General features: G+C 39.4%; 1 protein-coding gene across 1 annotated transcript in view; it reads right to left on the bottom strand.

Moving 5' to 3' along the window:
- yellow-b overlaps nt 1–25996 on the bottom strand; it is a 75589-nt gene that overhangs the window by 32122 nt on the left and 17471 nt on the right. The window contains exon 2 of the mRNA XM_065234257.1: nt 18325–19272. Coding sequence (XP_065090329.1) covers nt 18325–18595 — 271 coding nt within the window. The 5' untranslated portion in view covers nt 18596–19272. The remainder of the gene's footprint in view (nt 1–18324; nt 19273–25996) is intronic.

Genomic DNA, 25996 nt, shown 5'->3' with positions numbered 1-25996 from the left:
CAATAGTTGCGCTGTGGGATCCAAAGTTCTTCCAGGCGGTTTTCTCCCGATGGATTGGGAGCAGTTACTCGCATAGTTTGCGAAACTGTTTTACAACATTTCCCATTTCGAACAGCTGGAAGTGCAACCGCTCCCGAAAAAGATCCCCTTCTTCCGGGTGGTTACAGAAGTGTACCATCCAACGATGAAGGGATGTACGCTTGAATGAAATTTTCGAAGCGTTGATTCTTTCGCCGAATAAAATCGCTGCTATGGATCGGAAACCAGCTAATCTCCGCTAACTAACAGTTTCAGTGGTTTGCTGTCGGTTTCGATTGTCATCTGTTCACAAGATCTGGAGAAGGCTGGTATGTTTTCAAACTTTTGACAATGTTTTATGAATTCGAGGGCCACGCTCACTTTACTCTTCCCCGCCAGATGGTCAGTCGTTGATGGTGTGCTGGTTCTTCTAAAAAATTAAGTTTTGCTGAAATCGAATTGAATTTTTCATCCTACTTCGTCTATCCTTCGGGATTTCCTTGTCATAAATGTGGCTTTTATTAACTATGAGGAACCATCTTTTAAACTCAATTTGTAAACAGTAATTGGGGAGTTTATGATGCATTTTAAAAAGCCTAAAAAGCAACAATAGAACACTTTTATAAAGAATTTCACCAAGACATTAATAAACAATTGCTAATGACGCTTATGTTTGAATTACAGAACAGTTTTAGGGATTGAGAACTGTTTTAAATTTATTTTCAAAACAAGGCAGTTTTAGACTTTCTTGCCAGCCTATAAAAGGTTTTTATATTATAACAGCAAGAAACTGAATTACTAAGCAGGAATGTTTTACACTTTGAAGTGCTGTATTTAAACTAAATGGATTGTTCATTGCCGCTATAAAACCATCATTAATCAGAGTGGATACCAAATGGTTACTGAATTGTAACTCAGGAACACATTAAGAAAATTACCACTTTCAGAGGAATCCGAATGTCTAAGGTGGTATTATATGACTACCATATCAATTATGCTCAGGATTCTGAGCATTTTGCATAGAAAACAATCATAGCTCCAGGCACACGTTCAAAAACTGACGACTTTTACGAAGAATCTGTATATTCGGAAGGGTGTTCTGTGGCAACTAGGTGTTTGAATTAACATGGTGTTGAGAATTCTCCACTTTACATAAGGCGCTGTGCAATTTGTAAAATATCGCAGAGTTCTTTGACCACTTGTATGGTGATTCCGGAAATCCTGTTTTCTGGCCACTCAGCAGCATAATCAATATGGTGATGGTATATTTCCTCTATGCTCAAGATTGCAAGCAATTTAGAAAAACAAAAACCACGGATCACTAGGATTACTTCAAGGAATTGACCATTTCGCCGGTGAAACTGGATATCAAGAAGCGCATTTTTTGGATACCGGGGGATCGAATCAATATGGTGCTGAGATATATTTGTTATCAGCTAAGAGCTTGATGCATTTTCAAAAATGAAAAAAAAAAAAAAATCGCGGGTCTCTAGATCTACATCCAGAAAATGACAACTTTTCCGGTGATTTCAGATATCTTGAGAATCGTTTTCTGGCGACCCAGTGCAGAATCTCTATGATGGTGATATATGTCCTCTATACTGAAGATTGTATGCATTTTAGAAAAAAAAAATCGCGAATATCTAGGACTACTTTTTAGAATGGATCACTTCCCGATGAATCCGGATATCCAGAAGGTTGTCAATAACCACCGGGGGACCAAATCAATTTGCCACTGAGATATGTCTTCTCATCTAAGGGTTCTTAACATTTTCTAAAAAATCACGGATCTCCAGGTTTTTTTTTTCCTCTGTTCGGGACCTAACACTACTGCGACCAGTAAATTGATCTATTGTAGTATATCCCGTGTCCTTAGTTTAGTGCATGTCGTATTACTCCATCACTATTGAGAAATGATGAAGTATTCGATTTTTTACAGTTGCCACTCTTGCATTTATCGCAAGGATCCGACTCTAATTGAAAGGTCCCGCTATTTATACCCTTCGGAGTGTTGAAACACCCTCCAAAGGTGCGCCCCTTTGTCAGTCAAAATTGGATTCCTTAGCAACAAAATTAAGGTATGACACCGATAATGACCATGCATCAGAACCCTAGTCTTAACCACTTCAAACTAGGGAACAACGAATAGAAGATTAGGAATCACATAGATGAAGACAACTAACTTATTTTTTTTTTCCATGTATCAAGATCATCCTCGGTAGACAAAGCCGAGTCTTGTCACTATCAACAAGGCATAAAAAGTAACAAGGACTAAGATGTGTTCCTTGGATTACTGAAAAATCCTGTTCCCCTAGTTTGAAGTAGTCAGGACTAGGAATCGGTGGTAGATGTTACATCCCGTAACCACGAAAAGGTGATCTACCCACGTTACGGGGATCTCCAGGTTTACTTTTAAGAATGTGAACGGGCAACGCAGGGAATCCGTCCTCCCATCATCTATGGAATTCAACGGAGAAGTTGCTGCCACCGTTCAGGATATATGTCGCCTTTTTCCGACAAGTTTGCCAGTAAATTCACTAATGAGATACTAACTGACGACCATATTACGTGGAACGTGCCAGTAAATGATCAAAGGCTGGGTGCAATTTATGTTAATGCTGAGATGACTTCTAAGGCCGCGACTCTGCTCAAGTCATCCTTCAATCCTGGACCTGATGGAGTTCCATCTGTATATTTTTGAAGAGGCATATTGCTAGCTTGTTAATTCCGCTTCATCGCCTGTCTATCTCCAGTGGCATATTTTTATCTTGCTGGAAATTAGCGCACATGTTTCCCGTCCACAAAAAATGAAGGAAACGAGCTGTGGATAACCATCGAGGAATTACATAGTTAAGTGCCATTTCGAAGCTATTCGAGCTAGTGATTATGGAACCGTTGCTGTCCCATTGCAAGCAGTATTTGAGTGCTGATCAACATGGGTTTACTGTCGGCTGCTCTACAACCACCAATCTGCTGTGTCTCACATCGTATATAACCGAAAGCATGTCAGATCGGGTTCAAACGGACGTTATTTATTCAGACCTATCCGCAGCATTCGACAAGTTGAACCAAGCTATTGCGATTGCTAAACTCGGCAGGCTCGGTGTATGCAGTAATCTTCTGAGTTGGTTTCGATCATATCTTACCGGTAGCCAGCTAAAGGTTGCCATAGGAGATGGCAGATCAGCTAGCTTCTTCGTTACATCGTATACCTGATGTAACGAAGAAGCTAGCTGATCTGCAATCTCCTATGGCTCAGGGAAGCCACATGGGACCGTTGATTTTTATACTTTACTTCAACGACGTGCATCTGGTCATCGAAGCTCCTCGGTTATCATATGCAGATGACCTCAAAATCTTCCTACGAATCTGCTCCATTGCTGACTGTCACTTTCTTCAACGGCAGCTGAATGTATTCGCTAGTTGGTGCAGGTTAAACAGAATGGTAGTGAACCCAGCCAAATGCTCCGCTATTACGTTCTCACTAGAACAACAACCGATATTATTTAGCTATGACCTGCTTGGCTCGACAATCGAACGCGTGAATCAGGTGGAAGACTTGGGCGTGTTCTTGGAATCGCGTTAAGAACTTAAGTGTTCATTTTTAGGATAGCTTCAAACTTCTCTGATATCTACTGTCTAAAATCTCTCTATTGTTTGCTTGTTCGATCGACACTTGAGCTATTTGGAACCCAAACTACAACAACGGTGCCGAAAGAATTGAATCTGTTCAACGTCGCTTTCTTCGTTTTGCGTTGCGTATATTGCCTTGGAATGATCCGTTTCGATTACGAAAGCCGTTGTCAACTTATCGACCTAGAACTTCTCCGGACTAGAAGAGACACTAGCAGAGCCCTAACCGTGGCCGATATCCTGCAAGGAAGGACAGATTGCAAGGCTATCGTGAGGCAAATTGACCTGAATGTTCAACCCCGACCGCTTCGTAATAACCTTATTCTAAGAGTGCCTCTACATCGCACAAATTATCGAGCATGCAGACTGCAGAGAATATTCAACATAGTTGCATCTGTTTTCGACTTTCATCTCTCCCGTGATGCGCTTCGTCGAAAGTTTTCTTCTGTTTTTCGCTGGTAGGAGTTACTTACTATAAGATATAGGGTTAACTACCCCATTTTCGGCCTATTAAGCACAACCCGCTCTTAGTCTTTCTTAATCTAGCGCAGTTTAGCACCAAACGGCATGTTATTATTACTGATGGCTTCCAAATTTATTTACCTTTCTGTACGTACAGTAAGATTGGATAAAGAGGAACCAATCGTTGAGATATTGTCAAAAGTCTAACACTGCTTCTTGACACCAAACTCGGCCTACGGATTCTTAACTCGGCCTAACGCATTGAAACGCAATTGAAACGCAATTGAAACGCAAATGAATTCACGTCGGCCATCGGATGAAGATAAAAATTGATTTGGTCGGAGCGCTTCTTTTGTTTTTGTGAATTATGGGTGCAAACCTTTATATCACGCGTTCTCATTGACTTCGTTCGGTAGTTTATTAACTAAAGTGTCGTACCAAACTCATAATTGACTTGTTAACTCTGAAATCATGGAATTATTTTGTGTTTTCTGCACGATAGGCCCAAAATGGGCGATTAGGCCGAAGTAGTTCTCTACCCTATGTTTTTTAAATTTTTTTTTTTATGTTATGACCATGCTTGACTGTTTATTTTACTATTGTTGATTAGGTTAATATCATTGAGGCTTCATCCAGCCTGTTGATGTAAAACAACAATAAACAATAAACAAAGAATTGAATATTTTCTCGGTGATTCCAGATATCCAGAGGAGCGTTTTCTGGCCACTTGGTTGCAGAATCGATATGGTGATGGTATATTTTCTCTATACTCATGATTGTATGCCACCCTTGCCACCCTTGCCACCCGGTAACATAATCGATATGTTGATGTCATATTTCCTCTATGCTAATGATCATAAGTAAATAAAAAAAAATCGCTGGTCTCTAGGTCTACTTTCAGGGTTTGACTATTTTCCCGGTGATTCCTGATATGCACAGGACCGTTTTCAGGCCACTGTGGTGCAGAATCGATATGGTGGTGGTATATTATTTCTTCTATGCTCATGATTGTATGCAGTTTAGAAAAAAAAATCGCGAATCTCTAGGTCTACTTTCAGGATTTGACCATTTTCCCGATGAATCCGAATTTCCACAGAACCACCTTTCACGGATTTTATCGTCCAACAACTCCAATCGGTTCCATGTCTGTTACGTTTGAAAGTAGATAGTCATACCTTTCAAGAAATGGCTCAATCTTAACACTCCGAATACGGTGGGTAAAAAACTTTACGCCGACTACGAAGCCTCCGAAAAACGTGTAACGGCAAGTCTGCAATGGCATAACTTAGCCATTTCTTAATAAATTTCAAAAATGGTGGTACCTTTAGAATTCCTAGGGTTTGTAGATGATTTTGATTGCAAAAAGATTGAAAATAGAGTCGTATTCTTTTTTAAAAAGCGAAAAGAGTTGTTATACGTTTTTTTTGAAAACTGTGTTTGTTTAGATTAATGGGCACAAATGTTCACAATTAGTCAGAAAACAGTCATGGTTCTTATATATGGATCCTGGAGACAACGGAACGGTCCTCCGGAAGATCCGGAACATCCGTAAAAGTGGTCAATCCATAAAACTAATCCTAGAGCTCCGCAGTTTTTGAAAAACACTAAGAACTGAGATGATAGAATGAATTTGGGATCGTGACATAAACATGGACCTTGATGGCCATGAGACCGTCCTCTGGAAGATCAGAAACTTCCGTGAAAGTGGAAAATTCACGAAACTGATCCTAGAGCTCCGTTGTTTTCTTGAAAACGTTAGGGACTGTGATATTAGAATGAATTTGGTCGTGACATAATCAAGGACTCAGATGGTCATCGAACCGTCCTCCGGGAGATCCGAAAAAACCGGAAAAGTGGTCAATGTGTGGAACTGATCCTAGAGCTCCACGGTTTTTTCGAAAACACTTGGAACTGTCATATCGTGACATAAACATGTACCTAGAAGGCCATGGGACTGTCCTCAGCAATATCTAGAACATCTTTTAAAATGATCAATCCTCGAAACTGATCCTAGAGTTCTACGTTTTTTTTTCGAAAGCATGTGGAACTGCGATATAAGAAAGAATTTGGAGTCATGACATAAACATGGACCCAAATGGCCATGGGGCCATCCTCTGGTAAGTCCAGAACGATGACGGTCCGATGGCCATCTGGGTTCATGTTTATGTCACGATCCCAAATTCATTCTAATATCACGTTTTAAAGAAAACCACGAAGCTCTAGGATCAGTTTCGTGAATTTTCCACTTTCACGGATGTTTCGGATCTTCCGGAAGACGGTCTCATGGCCATCAAGGTTCATGTTTATGTCACAACCCCAAATTGCTTCTATCATCACAGTTCCTAATGTTAAAAAAATGCGGAGCTCTAGGATCAGGATCGTGGATTTACTACTTTTACGGATGATCCGGATCTTCTGCTGGACGGTCTCATGGCCATCCAGGTACAGGTTTATGTCACGACCCTAAATATTTTTTTTTATATCAAAGTTCCTAATGTTTTCAAAAAACCGCAGAGCTCAAGGATCAGGTTCATGGATTGACCACTTTTACGGATGTTCCGGATTTTTTTAGGACCGTTCCGTTGTCTCCAGGATCCATATATAGGAACCATAACTGTTTTCTGACTAATTGTGAACATTTGTGCCCATTAATCTAAATTACAGATCTTGCGCCACTTGCAAAACCCTAAAAACACAGTTTTCAAAAAAACGTGTAACAACTCTTTTCGTTTTTTAAACAAGTAGACGACTTTATTTTCAATCTTTTTGCAATCAAAATCATCTACAAACCCTAGAAATTCAAAAGGTACCACCATTTTTGAAATTCATTAAGAAATGGCTAAGTTGTGCCTGCCGTTACACTTTTTCGGAGGCATCGTATTCGGAGTGTTAAGATGTGGTAACCAAATTGCCGAGAACCAGTCATGTCAACATGAATCGACACGCATTTTGCTCGGGACTTTTCCGGGTTCTTCCGTTCCGGCTGGCCAACCACAGGTCCATTTGAATGTCTACATTAGGGTGCTTCATTCTGAAAAAAGTGATGAATTTCTGATGGGCCACCCTCCAGTTCGATTCATAGCCCCAAAATATGAACCTGTGCAAAAATTGGTAAAGATTGATGAAGGTTTAGAGGTCGCGCCAATGATTTGAAATTTGTATGGGAATTACTATGGAAGAATTTAAAAAATCGCTTATATCGCTATAACTTTGCTTCTACTTGTCCAAATGTCGAAAAAATTTAGTATGTTATTGCTATGGCAATAAACAAAAAGCCTACAGTTGCTACGCTCAGTTTTGCAGCGTATCAAGAATTATAAAAATGTGAAAAAATGGCAAAATAGGGTAAATTGACAGATGAATATGTACAAGGCAACAACGCCAATTTCATCGCAACAACAACAGGCTTGTTGATCATTGTCATGACAACCACATATTTTTTTTTTTCAACGTTTGGACAACTACAACCAAAGTTAGAGCAATGTAAACGAAAATCAATAATTTCCCATACTAATTCACCAAAATCTCCATACAAAATCCAAATCATTGGCGCGACCTCTAAACCTTCATCAATCTTTACCATTTTTTGCACAGGTTCATATTTTGGGGCTATGAATCGAACTGGAGGGTGGCCTATCAAAAATTCATCACTTTTTTTCAAAATGAAATACCCTAGTCTACATATTTGAAAAAAAGTAGATAGCCATACTTTTTGGATAATGACTGAATCATAACGATTGGTCATTGCATTGCTGTAAACCAGCCATATCAACATGCATCGACACGCATTTTTGAGGTTATGTCAGTTAACGAGAAAAAAATAGTTAAAACTATAACTTATGACATCTTGGACATTACATTTGATAAGAATAAAATAGAAAATAGAATAGACTTGTAGAAATATATTGTAACAAGCTTAGCAGCCCCCTAATGATTTTCAGAAATTTAGAAATTTAGTGGAGAAGGGAGAGGTGACGAATGTAAAAACTATCATTTGTTCTTGATGGTTAGAACACATTGTCCAGCCAAACCATTGACAAAAACAGAACTTACCATTAAAACCAGAGTAGCTCAAGTCATTGAATAAACTAAAATCCGGCCTGGGAGACCGGCATACAGGAATTCTGAAGAACAGAGCTCAACTTTTTGTACCAATCAAAAACAAATAACTAATCAATCAACCACCACAGCTGAAAGGGTTAATTGTCATTCAAGGCAATCCATTCCAAATGTCACGGAGATCGCTCGATCTAGGTATGTGCATATTGGTGGTGTATCTATCCAACCCTAACCAGTTGTGCTGTACCTTTGTCTATTCCAACCACTCAATAAATATTAAAGTATCAAGTTCCAAGCCAAGTTACAGCAGTTAGTGGTCTCGAGCGCGCAAGCGGTACATACAACCCTACCGATATGCCTTTCAACATTGCAGCTACTAGCGGAAGCAATCCAGAGCATGATGCAATTGAGAATAATTGCTGAAATAAATCAACACTCGTCAATGTTGCTTTGCTATTTATATAGCTAGTGGGAACAGTGTTGAACAATTTTGCTTTTTATTTAAAAAAATCCAATTTGGAAGAAGTTCTCCCATGTATTAAGAGTTACTGGAACTTCTTGAAAAATCTGTTTGCTCAAACAGCACCATTATGCAAAAATCTAAAAATCATCTTCTAACCTTCCGCGTGAACTCTGCACCGAACCTGGAAGCACTTCCCGGTTGGGGAATCACTCGACACTCCATTCAATTTGCCGCCATCTGATGTGCTGATGACTGTTGGTTTGGAATGTTTGTATCTACAACAATACTAGCTAGTAGTAGCTACATGAATCTCCCTAATTGCGCGGTAGGTGGTGCTGTCAACCCACCGCTATTTCTTGGCTATCCTCCAACCAATTGAGTTGATTAGAAACAAATATATACAAGTCACCTACAAAAAAAAAATAAACTCAATATGTCACCGAACAGCCGAGATATAACGTTGGGTGGACAGTACCACCCACCGCGCTATTCGGAAGGTGCCTGTATTGCTAAGGGAAGCGGGGTAGGTAAACTGTTGGTTTTTAACGAATGGCGGTCGATTATCATTCATAGGATCAAATTCTCACGCCTTTCAATTTTAGACTCATTTACACGTGCCAAATCGTACACATTTGCTACATTTATTCGTCTGTTTGCTTTGTACCACCCCTCCCTCTGCGGGTCGACTCATCTCGTGTTGCGCATGTTGGTATTTGGTGTGAGTAGGCTAGATACGGTTGTTGCATTGGAACCGGCTCAGCGGCTTAGTTTGCATCGATCTTAATGGTGAACCAATCATCGGCATGCGGCTGCCGTGATGATGCGCACAGTGTACTCTAGATGATATCGTGCGATCATTAGCGTCATTGCGATGCATCGTGGTCAGTTTGATTCTGTGTTATAATCTTTCCGTTGAAAGTATTTATAATTAACGACTCTGGGATAGGAGAATGTGGACGGGTTGATTTGCATTATCATTGTAAATGTCACGATTTTGTTAGATAATCCTCTTTTGTTGTGTATTTGAAGTGAAGGTGTTATATGAATCTGATACACTCACTCACTGTAGTATCCTGCGGTCTCCAGCATAGCTGTCGCGGTTCCCATACTTATTTTTTTATTATTAAGTCGGTAATTTATTTTCTCCGAAACGGTTCTGTAATATAGATCATTACAGATTATTCAATAATGCATCACATTTTTTGCAGATATACAATTTTACGATTATTTCCATTAGTCTAAATGAAGTCAGTAAACAATTTTACCATACTATACTCAGAGTTGGTTGGAAATGCTAACATGAAGCTTTAGTGTGATGATTTATTAGCTAGAGAATGATCTTTAGAAGAGGGTAGGTGGATAGTTCCGTTAGAGTACGGCAGTATGAAAATTGAATAGAAGTTGAAAATGGGCGAAGGGCCATTAAAGCGACAGTTTTTCAAGATAGACGCACATTTTTGCCTAGCCCGTACGATGTACGCGGGGACTTGAAGTATGTCTCCAAGTCCACAGGCAAAAATGTGCGTCCCTCTTGTTGCTCATAAACTGACTGCGGCTGTGGAATAGTTCTAGCGACTGACCCTCTTCTAAAGATCATTCTCTAGCTAATAAATCATCACACTAAAGCTTCATGTTAGCATTTCCAACCAACTCTGAAAATCGTTAACTTCGCGTATGAAGTAACATAAAAAACACTTTGAATGTAACAACTCAAGGCGGGAGTAGCCGTCAACAATGCTGATGATGGTACAGCACGCAACAACCACCCTACTGCTTTCTCTCTGAGATGATCACGTTGGTCATGACGAGAGGAGCAACACAATAGTTGGGTAAAGAAGAACTGCATTATAACACACCATCGACTGGGAATGCTCTCGCAACGTGGGGCTTTAGGTAGTGATGAAAACGTCGCTAGAACTATTCCACAGCCGCAGTCAGTTTATGAGCAAAAAGAGGGACGCACATTTTTGCCTGTAGACTTGGAGACATACTTCAAGTCTCCGCGTACATCGTACGGGCTAGGCAAAAATGTGCGTCTATCTTGAAAACTGTCGCTTTAATGGCCCTTCGCTCATTTTCAACTTCTATTCAATTTTCATACTGCCGTACTCTAACGGAACTATCCACCTACCCTCTTCTAAAGATCATTCTCTAGCTAATAAATCATCACACTAAAGCTTCATGTTAGCATTTCCAACCAACTCTGAAAATCGTTAACTTCGCGTATGAAGTAACATAAAAAACACTTTGAACATACTATACTGTAAATCATGTAAACAAGAAAGCACAGTAGTCAGTAATATTTCTACCGGAATACTCCTTGCAGCATTACTGAGTTGGCTGGTCAGTCAAACATTCTGTTATCATGAGCATGAGCATGATTGACCGCCCGCGGTTGCTACTCCGTTATTTCCAGATCAGCAGTAAGAACACAGAGACCCAACAGATGATGCTTGGGACTAACATACATTCTCAATGTGTAAAAACTGGTGATGTCAAACTTGATAATAGGCATTACCAGCGCCGGCCGCATCCGAATGTGCAGGAATGTGTTGCCGTGATACTCGCATTGTTGGAAGCTGAGAAATCCTCTGAACTTCCACGAGTAATCACTAGTATGTTGGATAAAAGAGTCTGGTTTGCACTGGGTTCATTTTAGTAAACGCTACGCTGCATTAAAGCGATGGTTTCATGTTAAGAAAGGAAGTGACTAACGGGACCCCCTATCATTCGATTTTTTTTTACGTAGGGCTACGTCTTTCGGGAAGGGTGCCAATCCAGGGAAATGCAACAAAAATTGGTCAGACTTTAAATGCTTATAACTTGGCAAATAATCAATGTATTTTGGTGATTTGTATGTCGATCGATTCGATAGTTTTATAAGATTTGTGTGGTATGTCACACATTATAAATTTTTTAAATATTTAAATAGCTAAAAATTAAGAAATATGGAAACATTCAAATTTCTCATATATTTTCTTCGACCGCAAGGTGCTCACCCCTAACACAGTCTTCAGAAAGTTGGTCCCTAACAACACAAGCCGAAGCCGCATGATCATTCAGCGTTGCACGTTGGACGGATCAACCTCGAACTTTTTCGCTGCAGCGTGGACATCGTAGCATTTTTTTCCTATTCATTCACCTACATCAGCTAAATACAGAAAAAAAGAGGGACATAGAATGATAATCCAAATGCTTAAGTAAGCGAAACGTAGAAAGTTTTACTGCAGTCATCCTCTGGCTGCCGAATGATAAATCGAGGTGTTCGTTGCGTTGCACACTGAAAACGAAACTAACTCAGAGAGTGAATAATTTTTCCTCAGTTGTGAGCAATGTTGGGAAAATATCAAAAAAATCAAATCTCCCCAATACCGAAGATCACGATTGATTTTCATAGACAAAAATCAACAAGCACACAACTGCAATTGATTTTCAAGCTATGATGTTGCAGCTCGGAGTATTAAGCTAACAAAACTCACCAGCTGCAAATCTCAACAAACAGTGGTGAGATTGAGTTTCATGATTTTTGCTTTACATCGGAACGCAACTGAAACTTCCATAACGACTGGCAACAGTCACTTCGTGTCTGCCATCGGTGAACAGTGAAAAGAGATAGCAAACTATACTTTCTCTTTCTAAGAAAACGATGCGCAACGGAATCATTTTTGTGTCGAGTCAACTCTCAGCTTGACGGTTGCGCGTTGTGAATAGTCTCGCAATATCAAAGGAGCTTGTAAAATCAATATCAAGCATGACATTTTGTTTCAATATCACGCGTGATATTGAGAACGTATGAGAACAGAAAAATATCATTTGATTGATGATATCAAGAGCCACACGTGAAAAGGACATACACGCTTTTTGTAAACAAACATTTGTAGGCCCTTTTCTCACCAACCGAAGGTCACTCACGCAAACCAACAACATCATCGCTTCCTCTTACCGGCGATGTTGATGGTTTGCGTAGCTTGTGTAAAGCTTGTACGCCATTTCACATGATGCTCTTGATATTGCCAACACTGGTTGTGAGTCACTTTTACTCATTCGTATGAAATAAAGTGTAGGCTATTCAACGCATGAATACGAATAAGTAAAAGAAACTTATTCTCTGAGTAATATTTGTTTTCAATGTATTTAGTGCCATCTCGGCTAGAAATTGGATAATGGATAGTCAAGCTCAGTGTATCAGTGCATCAAATTCCATGTTTTAACTTGACAGCACGGCCAGAAAGCAGGTTTCTGTATTCAGTGAAGTTATTCGGATGGACAATATCTATCGCATGATTAGCCTCTTAGTTCAGAATTCACTCACCCTGCAGCACTAGTAACATTTGATTCAATAGGCTTGCTTGAGCAGTCTACATTCACTGAAAATGAATCTTATTCAGAGAGTGACTCATTTTTACATAGGTTACTCATGCGCTGAGTTACCAACGCATTTAGAAATGTATCCTTAAGAATGAGTAAAGTTACTCACTCTCTGAGATAGTTTCGTTTTGTGTGTTTCGACTAGATAGGAGATTGCTATCAATGACGTTTATATAAGGTCTGGGCCAAAGGGCTTATTGGTGTTAGTGAAATGTGCAAATGTTCAGTGGTGTTCGTATTTTATTGCAATGTTTATCTTTTTACACGAAACAGCTGTTGGCAGTGACGTATTTCTATCTGTTCGCAGATGTTCAGCAATGTTTACAACATTCTTGCTTCTAACACCAGCAAGCTGTCTGTTGGCCCAGACCTTATATAAATGTCATTGGATTGCTATCTCTGTTAATGTTATTCAGATGAATAAGACCTATTGTAGAACACCGTGAACCGGGAAATCGGGAAAAAGTCGGAAATTAAAAATTACATATTTTAAGCAGTAAATTTGGAAGAGCTTATGAAACATTAGGAGGCCGGGTAATTACAGGTCATTCGGATGAGATCCTTTCCAGTTATTGGTTTAAATTTGATTCAATCTTTAACAAATACCGTCTCGAAACATTAATGATGAGCTTTGCAGGCATCAACCACTTTTGCTTACTGAATAGAAGATCGTTTGTTTAAGATGTGTTAATCTGAAATCCATAAAAAAATCCTTCTCAAAATTAAGTTGTTATTTTCATCGGTGAGAATGCCGCCGGGATTGAAATCTAGTAACAGCAAGTTGATCGGGAACTTGATCGTAATGTTTTTGTGATATAAGGAGCTCGGCGGCCTAGTGCCGACCGATTTTGCTTATTGATCAGAAAATTATGGGTGAAATCTCAAGTTCACATTATAGAGTTTTAGTGTGAACCGGATTTATTCTAAATATGAGATAAAGCGTAAAAAATCATGGGTTCAATCCCAAGCTCCTTCACATTATAGAGTTAAAGAAAGAATTGATCAAGTTTAAAAAAGTAGAATAATTGTATAACTTTAACGATGTGTTGGTTTAAAGGAAAACCAACGTAAAAGGTATACTAAAAAAATGATCTAGATAAAAAATCAGTATAACTTTTATTTTCCTGTTATTTATTTGATAAGATTTTGTTTTAAAGGGCGAACACGAAATTATTGCGACACATTCAACAGGGCATAACTTTTTTACCATTGGGTAAAAATCAACCAAATTTTGCACACTTTCTCATTGATGTGTATTGTGTACATGCTGTCAAACTCGAAGTCGTGTTTTTCGATTCAACGAAAATGGAGGTGAACCAACGCGAGTTGAGAGAACAAATTCTTTCCAAACACCTTTCCTGACCTGTCGCACCGGCAGTTGGGAAAAATGTTGAACATTCACCATTCAACCGTCTCCAGAGTGTTGAAGCGGTTCCAGGAGCGGTTGACGTTGGACCACGGCAAAGGAGCTGGAAGAAAACCGAGACCGGAGAACAAAAAGACGGAGGGAAAGGTGAAGCGGATGATTAAAGCAAATCCCAACGTCTCAAGCCGTGATTTGGCTAAAAAGATCGGCATGTCGCAGAGCTACATCCAGAATGCAAAGAAGAGAGCTGGACAACATACATACAAGGTACAGAACTTCCCAAACCGTAATGAGCGGCAACAATCGACGGCTAAAACTCGGGCACGGAAGCTCTACGAGAAGATGCTGACAAAATATGGCTGCTGTGTGATGGACGACGAAACGTATATAAAAGCCGATTCTAAGCAAATTCCGGGGTTGGAGTTTTTCACCGGCAAGAGCAAGTTCGATGTGGACGACAAATTTAAGAAGAAGAAAATGTCGAAGTTCGCCTCCAAATACCTCATCTGCTCTTGCGGACTGAGGAGTGAGCCTTTCGGTTCAAAGGGCACAGTAAATGGCGAGATTTACAAATCTGAGTGCCTCGAGAAGGGCCTTTTGCCGTTCTTGCAGCAGCACGACGAAGCTCCGCTATTTTGGCCAGATTTGGCATCATGCCACTATTCTAAAAGTGTCCTGGAGTGGTATGAGGCCAATTCTGTCCATTTTGTTCCAAAGGACATGAATCCGCCAAACATGTCCGGTGGAGCAGTACTGGGCAATAATGAAGCGGGAACTTCGGAAGAGCAAGAAGACAGTCAAAGACGAGAAGGACATGTTAAGAAAATGAAAAAAAAAAAACTGGGAAACTGGTACCGGATGACACAAAATGCGTTCAATTTTACACTCAAGGCTCCATCGATTAACTTTTCTTTTGATTTTTGAAGTAAATATATGTATAAAACTACCCTAAAATTTTGGTTTGATTCTAAACATTATAAGAAAATTGGCATGACATTTTCGGTGTCGCAATAATTTCGTGTTCGCCCTTTAATAGCGTGCTTCCTCAAAAGATAGATCGTGGAATAATTTCTGCTCGTGTCAGCGGAACGTCTTTTTGAAAAGGCCTCCTTCTGGGAGCGCCGTCCTGGGAACAAATACCACCAGGAAATATATAATATAATGATTTTCGAAGACGAATGTAAGAACAATACTCGATTAAAATGTCAAAAGGTTCTATCTACTTTTATCGAATCTCTTCATCGACTGTCTCTTTTGATAACCACACCTACGCAAACACATTTCGTGCTATTTTTGCCACACAGTTTGATAGCAGAAGATATTATCTTGCGGTTAGAACGTCGAACACAGCAGGTAATGCTTTTGAAGTTGAGTTATTAACGAAAGAGAAAGTCGATGAAGAGAATCGATCTATGCAGATAGGACCATTTGAAATGTTTATCTAGAATAAATGTGTGTAAACCGATTTGAAATATGTCACTTACTTTTAGTGAAAAAAAAAATTCCCAAAACTCCGCAATTTTTTTTTTTTGCTTTGATGGTGGGCTTGACCTTGAGCCAATAAATGCATTTCACGCATAAAGGGTGATACGGTCAAAATTTGGTCAATATCAACTTGACGTATTTCTTTCAATTTTGCATTTAAAAAACCTGAACACCCCTAATTTTGAAGGTGTGTGTGTGTAGAATGTTGCTCCTATTTTGATTTTGGAATTCACTCTTCAGTTGTCAAAATGCCGTCCAAGCAAGAAGAGCAGCGTATCAAAATTTTGCTCGCGCATCGCGAAAATCCGAGCTACTCGCACGCAAAGTTGGCAAAATCGCTAAAAGTTGCCAAATCAACCGTTACAAATGCAATTAAAGTGTTTGGGGAACGTTTGTCGACAGCCAGGAAGTCTGGATCGGGGGGAAATCGAAAACCGGAAGCCGCTGAGACGACAAAGAGAGTTGCCGGTAGTTTCAAGCGAAACCCTAACCTCTCTCTCCGAGATGCCGCAAATAAGCTGGGTGTATCGTCTTCAACCGTGCATCGAGCAAAAAAACGAGCCGGACTATCGACTTACAAGAAGGTAGTGACTCCAAATCGCGATGATAAACAAAATACGACGGCCAAAGCGCGATCCCGGAGGCTGTACACGACGATGCTGATGAAGTTTGACTGCGTGGTAATGGACGACGAAACCTACGTCAAAGCCGACTACAAGCAGCTTCCGGGACAGGAGTTTTATATGGCAAAAGGAAGGGGAAAGGTAGCAGATGTTTTCAAGCACATGAAACTGTCAAAGTTCGCAAAGAAATATCTGGTTTGGCAAGCCATCTGTACCTGTGGCTTGAAAAGCAGCATTTTCATAGCTTCCGGGACTGTCAACCAAGAAATTTACGTGAAAGAGTGTTTGAATAAACGTCTGCTGCCTTTCCTGAAGAAACACGGTTGTTCCGTACTGTTTTGGCCGGATTTGGCATCTTGCCATTACGGTAAAAAGGCCATGGAGTGGTACGCCGCCAACAACGTGCAGGTGGTTCCCAAGGACAAGAACCCTCCCAACACGCCAGAGCTCCGCCCAATTGAGAAATACTGGGCTATTGTCAAGCGGAACCTAAAGAAGACCAAAAAAACTGCTAAGGGCGAGCAGCAGTTCAAGGCAAACTGGCTTTCTGCGGCGAAGAAGGTGGACAAGGTGGCTGTACAAAATCTGATGGCAGGGGTCAAGCGTAAGGCCCGGCAATTCGGATTTGGAAAAGCGGAAGCCTAATTGAATATTTTTCCTGAATTTTATACTAATTGAACTTGAAAAAGAAATTTAATTTGATTTTTTAAATAAACGATTTCACCGATTTACACGCGTTTTCCCTTGACCAAATTTTGACCGTATCACCCTTTATGTGATTGTTTTGACGGATTTGGAGAAACACTTGAACTTTTTCCCCGCTAAAGAGAAACGCAATCATGACCTGAAATAAAATCATTCATCCAATATTGTTTTTCTTTTTTTCTAGGTCTGCAAACTTCTTGCAAAGTTCTAATTTTTCACCTCAAAATAAACTATTCAATGTAACTTTTCGAAAACATCACGAATTGTTGTGATTTTGATTTTGGTGATAGCTTGTCAGCAAAAGACCTATTGAACAATTGTTTAATTTTGTTTTGTTGTGTTTGCAAATTTTGCAAAAATACAAAACGAACCTTTTCCTCACTCAACCATGGGAAATCACTTACATTAATGTCGTGTGTTCGTTGACATTCGTTTGCCTCTTAACTTTTTTTCAATAACATAATTCCATAAAATAATGTATGAAGTAGAGGAAATGGATGTAATGTCGGCCTAAATACCCCTAATTTGGGCCCATACATAAATTCGGCAATCGACTACATTTTCAATAGCGACCAAAAATATCCAATAGTTCCGTACCAATGACGCGTCCATCTAGATAAAATTGATAAATAGCAGATTTTTTGCGATGGGCCCAATCTTAGATCCATAGGCCAACATTAGAGCCATTTACCTTATTACCTACAAAAGCTTAATACATTATTTTACGGAATGAATAAATGAATGCAAGTGATTTTCCATGCCTAAATCCACTTTACTCTTATCACATGGATTAGATGAACAAGATTTAGATGAAAACCAAATTGCAAAACTCATTTGAGAATTGAGGACAAATTCAATCAAATTAATGGAAAATCAAAATCGTTTCACTCTTCTACAACTTCGAAAGCTTCAATATCTCCAGCAGATGAAATTGAACTCAGGTACAATCTATAAGAGAGTAATATGCAAAGTTTATGATCAAATGAGTAGAGACGTAGGTGGAATTTCCCATCCTTGCTCACCCGGAATTAAAAAAAAAAATAATAATAAACTCAAGCTACACTTGTATCTACAAGCAAATGAAATCATCATCCCACAAGAAAAGCATTCATAAAAAGAAAAGAGTATATTTAAAAACTCACCGTTTACGTTGATGTAAGCGAGCGAAGCGGGAATTCCCGTTTTCCAGCGCGGTAACGTCACAAACAGGCGTCTCTTGTAGACTTCCAGTCCGATCGGAATTACATTTTCTGCGACGTACGCCCCCGAGCGGATGGCATCCGCTCGGTCCGCCTCGGACGGGTATTCAAAGTCAATTTGGCTCCACTGGTAAGCCACCCGGAGGTTATCGTTGCAGACGGCTGGCCGGAGGTACAGAATCACACCAACTAGCAATGGCACAATCGCACCCATTTCTGCAGCGAGCAATTTGTGATTCCGTTTGTTTTTCTCGAACTGTAGGCTTCCGTCTTTTTCTTCTTATTATGCTTCTTCTTACAGCAGCTAGAGCTATTAGAGGTTATGCGTATATGCGTAATGATTCACGTGGCTCAAGTTCGCATTCAAACGACCTGTCGAGCCGCAATCATTAGGTCACCACACCACTTTGAGCTGGGCTATTATCGAATGGGCACACGCAATCCCCTCTACGATCACACTAAAGGCACCCTCTGACCTACGGAGACGTCAATCAGCGCAGCGTGACTGAGATAGAGAACGCACTCACACTTCAAATCTTGCAGTTTGACCACAAATGACTCTCCGGGTAACACTAATTGCGCTTACGTAACAAACACTTTTCTTCATGGATTCCCACACACTCTTTTGGCACCGCAACAAACTGAATCACGATCGGGAAGATTTTTCGGATCTTTTACTTGATACAAAAGAGCATATCGGAATACAACACTCCGGACAAATTGCCGGTACGATGTGCACGCCGAGAGGCACTGAATCAGACTAACGCTGGCTGAATGCCTGGGAAACCGAGCGTCTCTCTGCTGGGGCTGTGTGCCTCCTAGAATAAGCCAAGTCAAGCAGCACTATCGGTGGCGGTGGCGTCGTTGTCGTCGGGTTGGCTGTGGGCTGTGCTGTTGTTGTTGGAGGAAGAAAGGAACAAAAAGCATGCATAAGGTTAACCACTTTTTATTTCGCTAACTGAACTGAGGCGTGCTGCGCTGCTGGATCACGTTTCGGGTTTCGCGTCTGCTTTTACTGATTTTTTCAGCGCGTTCAAGTCTTTGGCAGGTTCTTTCGGTGCGGCGGGGCTGCTGAATGTCTACTAGAGAGGAACCATACCAACATTGCCTTCATTGTCGAGTGTCTAGGATTTGATTTTGACAGGCAACGTTCGAGAAGGCGGCTATTTTTAACGACTCATTGACTGCTGCTTTGGAAGGGACAAGGTTTTGGATTCGACTAATTTTTTAGCTGACATTGACTAGGTGTATTTTGCCTCTGGGAGATGGGAGATGATTAGTCATTCGGAACGGTGATTTTTTTTTTTTTAAGATGTTTGTAGTTGCATTTTGCGCAGGGCTGTCATGGTGGTTAGTCATGGTTATGCAATGCGTAACTAGCTCCGTAGAATAACTTTTAGTCGTAGAAATGTCGATTTACACGTGCTCCTCACAGAACTGATAGCAGGGTTAAGTTGTTATCGTCGTCACTGAGGTTAAGTTAAGTTTTCGTTATTAGGGAGGCTTTCAACCTGCGACTGGTTCGCCTCGGGGACTCGTCAGTGAGATTATCGCCGGGATCGAAATCTAGTAACAGCAAGTTGAATAGGAACTTGGTTGTAATTGTTTTGTGAAATGAGGAGCTCGGTGGCTTTGTGGTGACCGATTTTGCTTACTGAACAGAAAATCATGGGTTCGATGTCAAGCTCCTTCACAGTATAGAGTTATACTTAAAATTTGATAATATGATGCAAAGCGTAATCAAATTCAGTTGAAGGGACGATTAAGTTTCCGTTCAACTTATTGTTACTAGGTTTCGATCCCGGTGGCTACCTGACCGACGAAACTTTTTAACGTGGGGAGATCACCTTTTCGTGGTACGTTACTTGATGTAAGATCTATCACCGATTACTAGTTCTGACTATTTCAAACTAGGGGAACAGGATTTTTCAGTAATCCAAGGAACACATCTTAGTCCTTGTTACTTTTTATGCCTTGTCGATAGTAACAAGACTCGGCTTGGTCCACCGAGGATGTTCTTGAAACAAGGAAAAATGAGTTAGTTAGTCTCCATCTATGTGATTCCTAATCTTCTATACGTTTTTCCCTAGGTTGAAGTGGTTAAGACTATGGTTCTGATGCATGGTCATAATCGGTGTTATTGTTTAATTTTGTTGCTAAGGAATCCAATTTTGACTGACAAAGGGGCGCGTGGGTGTTCCAACACTACGAAGGGTATTTAGACCTTTTAATTGAAATCGATTCCTTGCGATGAAGGCAAGAGTGACAACTGTATCAAAACCGAACACTTCATCATGATTTCTCAATAGTGATGGAGTAATACGGTATGGACTAAAATAAGGACACGGGATATAGCAATATCAAACAATAGATCAAATTACTGGTCGCAGTGGTGTTATGTCCCGAACAGAGGAAAAAAAAACTTTAAGGAAATTTCAGGAAACTAATAGAAGTTACCAGGATTGAAAGTAAATTTCGAGAATTTCATAGGAGTCATCAACAGACTACAGGAACATTGGGGAAGTACAAGGAACTTTTGCAGTACTTCTGGATCTTATGTAATACTTCTGGAACTTCAGAAAAGTTTCGAAAAATTCAAGACGGTTTCATTAACTTCAAAGAGATACGGAAAAAGTCAAGAAGTTCTGAAAATTTTAGGGATATCTAGAGATTTTAAAGGAAGTCCATACAACTTCATAAAAGTACAGATAACTTGAGGTAAATTATGAAAACATTATACAAAAAGTTTCAAGAGCTTCAGGAAGCTTACAGATCTTAAGGGCAATTCCAAAGTTTCGAGAACTTAGGGAAAGACCAGACTTTTGGTTAAACTTCAGAAATATATCAGGAATTTAACAGAAGAACAGGGAACTAACGGGGGCAGCAGAATTGCGAACGTCAGGGAAGATTCATGAGAATACCTAGTATGTTTTGGGATCTTTAAATAAACCCAAAGAATTTCAAAAAAGTTTAGAGAATTTTAAAGAAATTCCGTTACCTCAGCGAAGATCAATGAACTTCTAGACAGTTCCATTAACCTCAGGAATATTGTGGGAACTTTTAAGAAGTTCGGTGGAATTCAGGGAAACTCAAGGAATTTATGAAAGCTGGAAAGTTGAAGAATTTAAGGGAAATCCAAAGAGCATTTAAAAGTGCTTATAAATTCAAAAAAGCCAAAAAATATTTTCAGAAGTATCATGAAGTTCGGGAAGTTCCAATTATTACGGGATCCTCAAGTCTGATCGTTTAACATCTGGAAGATTTTGGGAACTCTAGAGAAGTTCCAATAACTTTAGTAATTTTTTTACCAATTGCAGGGCTGGTAGCGATCACTGCTGTCAAAAATAGTGATTTTAGTGACCATGTTGAAGAAATAAGTGACTAAATAGTGACTTATAGTTGTAAAAATAGTGACCAAAAAGTGACCTAAGAGAAAATAAATGTTTGATGTTTTAGACTTATGCAATAAGTATCTCATAAACACTTATGTACGCTATGAAACTTTAAAGCGAAAGATTCAATAGAAAGTTTATGGCCAAACCCACGGTATTAGTCAGAGTGCCTACTAACTGTAAAAACCTGGAAAACCGGGAAAACTTCAGGAAATTTTATTTGTCCTTAAACTACCTGGAAGGCTACAAGAGTTTAATAATTTTCTTACTAATGATATAAAAAAAATAATGAATTTTAAAATACAATAATTATAATTTTCTCGTTATTTTCATTCACACTTTGAGCTTTATAGATCCACAGTGGACTAATCTTCAGTAACTAATAAATAAATAATAAAAAACAGAGGCTTGAACATGCATATTTCCTATCAATTTTAAATTTGAACTAGTTCTGCACTTAAAAGCTATAACACTTCAAGAAATTTTCAAGAATCTGGACTTAAAATCCATGGACTGTTTTAAATTTTCATACAAATTCTAAGGACCTCATTTCAAGGAAGTTCTGAAAAAAAAACATTCAGAAAAACATCAAATGCAATCTGATTTTAAGGTAGTTCTGAGGAATTTTAGATTTCTTGTGAAGCCTGATAGTTTTGAGTAGAATTTCAAGAAACCCTGAATTAAAAGCAATGTTTAATGAAAACTCTGAAAATTTCTGAGGACCACAACTCCATCAGAGCAAAATTCCTATGGCCTTCTGAGGATAATTTTGTGTTTGTGCGAGAAAACGAATCTGGAGCATAAGACCTTGGAATCTTTTTTAAAATACTAAAATGAGGATTACAATTAAATCTGAGAGTAACTCCAGAACATCTTCAAAGGGATTCGGAAAATAAATTCAGGAGGGCTCGCCAAACAAATTATGAGCAGAAATCTAAGGAATTTGTGAGGAGAAATGCCAATGAATTCTTATGCGACTTACAATGTAAGTAGAATTCCAAGGGAAGTTTTGAAGTTCTTTTGTAGTTTGAGAAACTAGCCGAATGTTCACAATACTTCTCATCAAATTCTTAAACTTCTGTGAAGTTTTCGGAGTTTTTCTAAATGTCTGCAACTTTTGTGCTCCCGCAATGTTCATGGAATTAGAACGAAATAATTAATAAAATTCTATGATTTTCACTGAGGTTCTCAAGATTTTTTTGAAGTTCATGAAACATCCCTTAAATTATCGACACTAATTTGAAACTTCTTCAATAGTCTAGACTTACCTGCCTAAACGATTATTGAATTTCTTTAAAGTTCTCTAGACTGCCCTGAATCTTCAGTATTTTTTTTAAGAATCCGCAACTTTACTGAAATGATCTGCCTTGAAGTTTTGACAATTTTCCTTAAGTATTATAACCATTATAAACGCTCACTAATTTTACCTGAACTTATGTATGGTTACCTTAAGTTCTCTAAATTTTATTAATAACCCGGCACATTTAATGGTATCTATTCATAATTCCCTGCCGCTTCTGACGTTTTAGGATCAATCATAGAACTCATGGAATACCCCAGCATTCTACGGAACTCCTTGTAAGTCTCTGCAAATTTGCTTAAGTTAATGGAATTATTCTGAAGCTATCTGTTCGTCCTTGAAGTACTCGGAACTTCGCTGAATATCATGAAACTATCTAAAAGTGTCTAAATTTATTAGAAGTTCACAGGAATTTCTTGAAGATTGCACTGCTTGCTAAAAGTTCTCGCATTTTTTTAATTAATGGAAATTCGTTGATTTTCTCTAATCAATTTAGCTAAATTTTCGTATTTTTATGTTCTTGAAATCTCCATGATATAACACACTTAAAATACTCTCACGTTTTCCGGATGTTCATATAGTTTTTATCACGTTCCAGAAATTTTCTCGGAGCTTTGCTGAAGTTTCCGGAAATTCCCTGAGTTTCTAACAACTTCTTTAAGGTTTCTACAATTTCCTTGCAATTATTTAAAGCTTCCCTCAAGCTATCAATTCTATTGAAGATCTCGGTTCTGCTGCTCGGAAATAAATGGAATTTCCTTAAACACCTTTAAATTTCCCTCAAATTAACTGGATTTCTGTGAAGTTTCTGAAATATTTCTGAAGTTTTCCTAAATTCTCTGAAGGGCTCTGTACTTACTTACTAAAGGATCTTGTGCACCACCAGCGGTGCAAAGGGCCAACGTGAAAGACTTCCATCCTGGGCGGCTGCTCGCTTTTGCCTTGACCCAGGTCCAGGTCAGATTCCTATCGGCTTGCTTAATACCCTTATTGAGGCTCCGCCTCGATGAGCCCCTGGGTCTGCCTCTGCTGCGATGTCCTGCCGGATTCCAATCCAGCGCTTGCTTGCAGATTTCGTTTCCGCCCCGTCGAAGTGTGTGGCCGACCCACCTCCACTTTCGCTCTCGAATTTCTGTTGCTATCGGCTTCTGATGACATCGACGATGGAGCTCGGCATTCGAGATACAGTTGTGAGGCCACCAGGCACGAATTATATACCGCAGGCATCGGTTGATGAAGACCTGCAGCTTTTGAGTGTTCTCCGCTAATACACACCACGTTTCGCTGGCGTATAACAACACAGATTTTACGTTCGAGTTGAAAATTCGGATTTTTGTGCGTTGACTTATCTGGTTGGATCTCCATACGTTTCGTAAACTCGCAAAGGCAGCCCTAGCCTTCTTGATTCGTGCACCTATGTCGATCTTGGTCCCGCCGTCCGACGCTATTTGGCTGCCAAGATATTAGAAACTTTCGACCTTGTCCACTGCTTGCCCCGCTACCGTAAAGTTGGAAGGGTTGCCCGTGTTGATATCCAACGATTTGGTCTTGTTGACGTTGATGGTGAGATCCGTCGCAGAGGAGCGTTCGGCTAGGTCGTTGAGCTTACTCTGCATATCAGAGCGCCGTTGTGCTAGTAGAGCAACATCATCAGCCAAATCGAAGTCGTTGAGATGCTCCATGGTGATAGGCTACCAAATCAGCCCACGGTTCGGTACACGGTCAATTGCACCTACCATGATCTCGTCGATTACGATGAGAAACAGTAGCGTTGATACACAGCAAAAAAAAAAGTAATATGCCTCAACGTAATGATGCAAACGTATCAAGAAACTAGATGTAATTGTGAGAAATATATGCAAATTAACAACAATTCGATGTAATATTATATCGCTCTTCAAATTACACAAAAACAAAACGACTATTTTTCATTCGTCACATGTGTGTAATATTCACATATAAATAACATTATTATTACACAGAAACAGCTGCACACAAGTCATGCAACAAATAGTTGTGTAATATTACACTAATATTATGCGATATGACAGATAATTACTGCGCGATATTAAATCTCGCAACATTGCCAGGTTTTTCGCTCCGATGCGGATCGACCTGACGTTCAAGACGACGAACCGCCATTGTTATTCCAGTGCTCGGTTCAGTCCTCATCATTTTTTTGTAATATGAATATTGGAAACGGATGGCCCCTGGTGCAAAATTCGACCATCGCATATTGGTTCAAAGTTTATCCATACAAAATTTCCAGCCTTCAAAAAAAGGAGAAATGGGGCAAAGATATACTTATTGCTGGATGATATGAGGTTGCCATGATCATGTAAGCATCATCATCTATCATTATCAATAAAAAAAATCTATGGGGTATATTTGTAGGCAAGTACAAGAAGTGCTCATTCCACTGCTCGGTCCAGTGCCTCATCATTTTTTGTCCTTTTTCCTTCACAAGGTCGTTGAATCTTGCTCAGTGACTGAGTAAAATTGTATTGCAATTTAATTTTCCCTCACGGAAATTTCTGTGAGGGAGAAAGAGATTGCTATAAAATTTTGCTCAGCCAGTGAGTAACATTGAACGGCCGTGTACATCGTTTTGCCATTACATCCAATTGTGTACATCGCTTTTGTGCGTCAAATTTATTACATTGGAAAAATTACATCGGTTTTGTATATTGTATCAAAGGCCCTCGAGTACATTGTTCATCGTAATATTACACAACCGATAGATCGACCTACACAGATAAAAATTCTGAATTTTAATTGTGATGTAAACATTCATTCACATAGATTTGTATTTCATTTCACGCAACCGAGCAACTTGTAAACAATGTTGTTTACAAAAATGGGCTTTTGCATACAATATTTGCTACATTGCATGAAATGTCTCAGAACTTTACATGATATATAA

This window comes from Ochlerotatus camptorhynchus, unplaced genomic scaffold (assembly GCF_037179485.1).
Source record: "Ochlerotatus camptorhynchus isolate MF236.1 unplaced genomic scaffold, CSIRO-AGI_Acam_v1.1 ptg000432l, whole genome shotgun sequence".
In the NCBI taxonomy this organism is placed as follows: domain Eukaryota; kingdom Metazoa; phylum Arthropoda; class Insecta; order Diptera; family Culicidae; genus Ochlerotatus; species Ochlerotatus camptorhynchus.
This window is presented reverse-complemented; position numbering and strand designations above follow the sequence as displayed.